Raw genomic sequence first — 2,482 nt, 5'->3', positions numbered from 1 at the left:
GCTTTTGGAGCGGCTCGATCCGCAGCCGCGACGGCACCGCTCCTCCAACCTCGGCATGGCGCGGCTCGGCGCCGTCCGCCGCAGACGGCGCCCTCGCCTCCCTCGCCTCCCTCGCCTCCGCCGGCTCCGTTGGCTCCGCCGGCTCGGCGGACGAGCCGCACTGCTCGAGATCAGCCGAGGCGCGGCTCTCGCCGCAGCCGGGCGCAGGGCCGAGTCTCCACAAGAAGACCGAGCCGCGCACGTATGCCGCGGCGAGGGTGGAGGCGTCGCGCGCGATCGAGAGCGACTGGATGGACTTGTCCCCGTCCGGGACGAGCTCCGCCGAGCACGCGTTCTGCGCGAGGTCCCACACGCGGATGTTGCCTGCGGGGAGGCGGCTGGGAGTCACGGGCAAGGGAGGTCGGGTCTCGCGCCTGTCCCGCGGCTGTCGCCGTCGCGGTCGCCAGACACAATCTCGACCTGGTTGGGGTGGAGGGCGACCGAGTTGATCGGCGAGCCGGACTCGTACTCGCGCTGGCAGCCGGCCGCGCGCAGGTCCCACAGCTTGAGCGTGCCGTCCTCCGACGCGGTGTACATCCACTTGCCGTCCGCCTCAAAGCCGACGGCCGTCACGTTGGAGGTGTGGCCGTCGTAGGTGGTGAGCGCGCTCGGCGGGCCGGAGTTGATCTCAAAGAGCCGCAGCGACGGGTTGCCCGCCGCGGCGATGCGCTGCCGGTCGGCCGTGATCTGCAGCTGGTTGACCTGCGAGTCGGGGTGCTGCAGCGTCTTGTAGCACACGCCGGTCGGCGCCTCCCAGAAGCGGATCGTGTGGTCGTAGCCGGCCGTCGCGAGAAGCACGGACTGTCCAGAGTCGGACATCCGCCCAAGCACTCGGCGGGCGGCAGCACTGCTGCAGGGTTCGCCCGACAGGGTTCGGACTTTTTGCGGGGTATGGTATGGTAGGGTCGGCGCCCTGGCGCCGCGACCATACCCCCCCACCCGCACAGGACGTCGCCTCTGGCCAGCAGGACCATACCCCCCCACCCCCCACCCCACCACACGAGCGTACAGTAACCGTCGTGTTAGGCCGTCCGGTCGTGCGGCACGTGTTCGCGCGATGCAGTCTGCGCGAGGTGACCCGCCGGCAATCGTGCTCACCCCTCAGAGCGTGTCCGCAAAGGCCGCCAGGGCCTTGCGTGCCGGCGCAGGCGCGGGCGCAGGCGCGGGCGCGGCCGGTGCGAGCGCGGGCGCGGGCGCGGGCGCGGTCTCCGCCGGCGCCGCCTCCGCCATGGTCACCTCGGGCGCGGGCGCGGGCGCGGTCTCCGCCGGCGCCGCCTCCGCCATGGTCACCTCCGCTGGAACGGCCTCCGCCTCCGCCGCCTCCGCTGGCGCCACCTCCGCCTCCGCCATGGTCACCTCCGGCGTCTCCGCCGCCTCCGCCTCCACCTAGCGGCCCGCCATCCGCGCAGGCGCCGTCGAATCGGCGCACGTGGGCGTCGCTCACCATGATGCCCAGGTCCCGCGCGGCATCTTCGCCCGCCGCCTTCACGATGATGAACTCGACAGGCACACGCACGCTCGCCGGCAGCGCGCTGATGAGCCGGCGGTACTTGGTGGCGTCGAATGGCGCGCCGCGCTGCTGAGCCGCCGCCTCGCGCGCCTCGCGCAGCTCCATGATCAGATCAATGTGCTCGAGCAGCTCGGCGTCACTCAGCGCTGGAATGATGGGCATCAGCAGGCTCTCCCGCACGCCGCCCTCCGCGCCATAGCTGGCCAAAGGCACGCGCACGAGCGGTACGCGCGCCAACAGCTCATGCCCCGCGCGCTTCGCGAGCCACGACGGCGATTTGAATCGAAAGGCAGAATCAACGACATCGGCATCGAGCGCCGCGTTGAGGTCCGAGAAGAAGGTGGAGCGCGCGTGGACGAGACTCGCGCAGGCCTCGCGATAGAGCATCGGTCCGTCCTGCAGGACCATCGTGGCGACAGTTTTCAGCGCCTTCAGCTTGCTGAGATCGTGGTCGTCGCCACGGAAAGCGTCGCTTGTCGGAAGCCTCCCGTCCATCATGCGGACGGCATGCGGTGCAATCGCAGCGTCGAGCTGTGCGATGCAAGACGCAAGCGTACCAGCGCAGCAGCTGCGCACAGCGGCGCGCTCGGCGTCGTCGGGCAGCGAGCTGTCCAGGAGCCGAAGTTGAGGCGGCGTCGCGGCGAGAAGGCCCGCGACAGTATCGACGCGGCCGGGGCCGCCGTGAGTCGGCATCGTGTCCGCGGCTGTGTACCGCGGGCTGTGTTGGGTTCCGAACCCTGTTGGAAACGTGGCCCTCCCAGCGATTGACCATACCCCCCCCACCCGTCGAGGAGGCCGCCTCCCGGCGGCCAGGACCCAAACCCCCCCCCCCCTTTTTGGGGCCCGAACCCTACCATTACCTTTAACCCCCCAAAAAAGATTGGGAAACCCCAGCCCCCCCCGGGGGGGGGGGGGGCCGGAAAAAAAAAATTT

The 2,482-nt window shown here is 70.7% G+C and overlaps 2 protein-coding genes across 2 annotated transcripts; both read right to left on the bottom strand.

The window, feature by feature from the left end:
* Window positions 1–208: 208 nt before the first annotated feature.
* On the bottom strand, window positions 209–858 carry EMIHUDRAFT_78345 (hypothetical protein; the record flags this gene model as incomplete). Its single annotated transcript, XM_005777814.1, has 2 exons — window positions 209–377; window positions 449–858. Coding segments are annotated over 2 exons (579 nt in total), but the record flags the coding sequence as incomplete, so codon positions are not given.
* Window positions 859–1,061: 203 nt separating this feature from the next.
* On the bottom strand, window positions 1,062–2,242 carry EMIHUDRAFT_254605 (hypothetical protein; the record flags this gene model as incomplete). The annotated part of the gene is made up of 2 exons (XM_005777813.1): window positions 1,062–1,103; window positions 1,469–2,242. The coding sequence occupies 2 exons, from the start codon at window positions 2,240–2,242 to the stop codon at window positions 1,062–1,064; spliced, it is 816 nt and encodes a 271-aa protein (XP_005777870.1).
* Window positions 2,243–2,482: the final 240 nt, after the last annotated feature.

The sequence above is a fragment of the Emiliania huxleyi genome (genome assembly GCF_000372725.1).
Source record: "Emiliania huxleyi CCMP1516 unplaced genomic scaffold EMIHUscaffold_2543, whole genome shotgun sequence".
Classification (NCBI taxonomy): Eukaryota; Haptophyta; order Isochrysidales; family Noelaerhabdaceae; genus Emiliania; species Emiliania huxleyi.
Note: the sequence above shows the minus strand (reverse complement) of the source record. Positions and strands in the feature narration are given on the sequence as shown.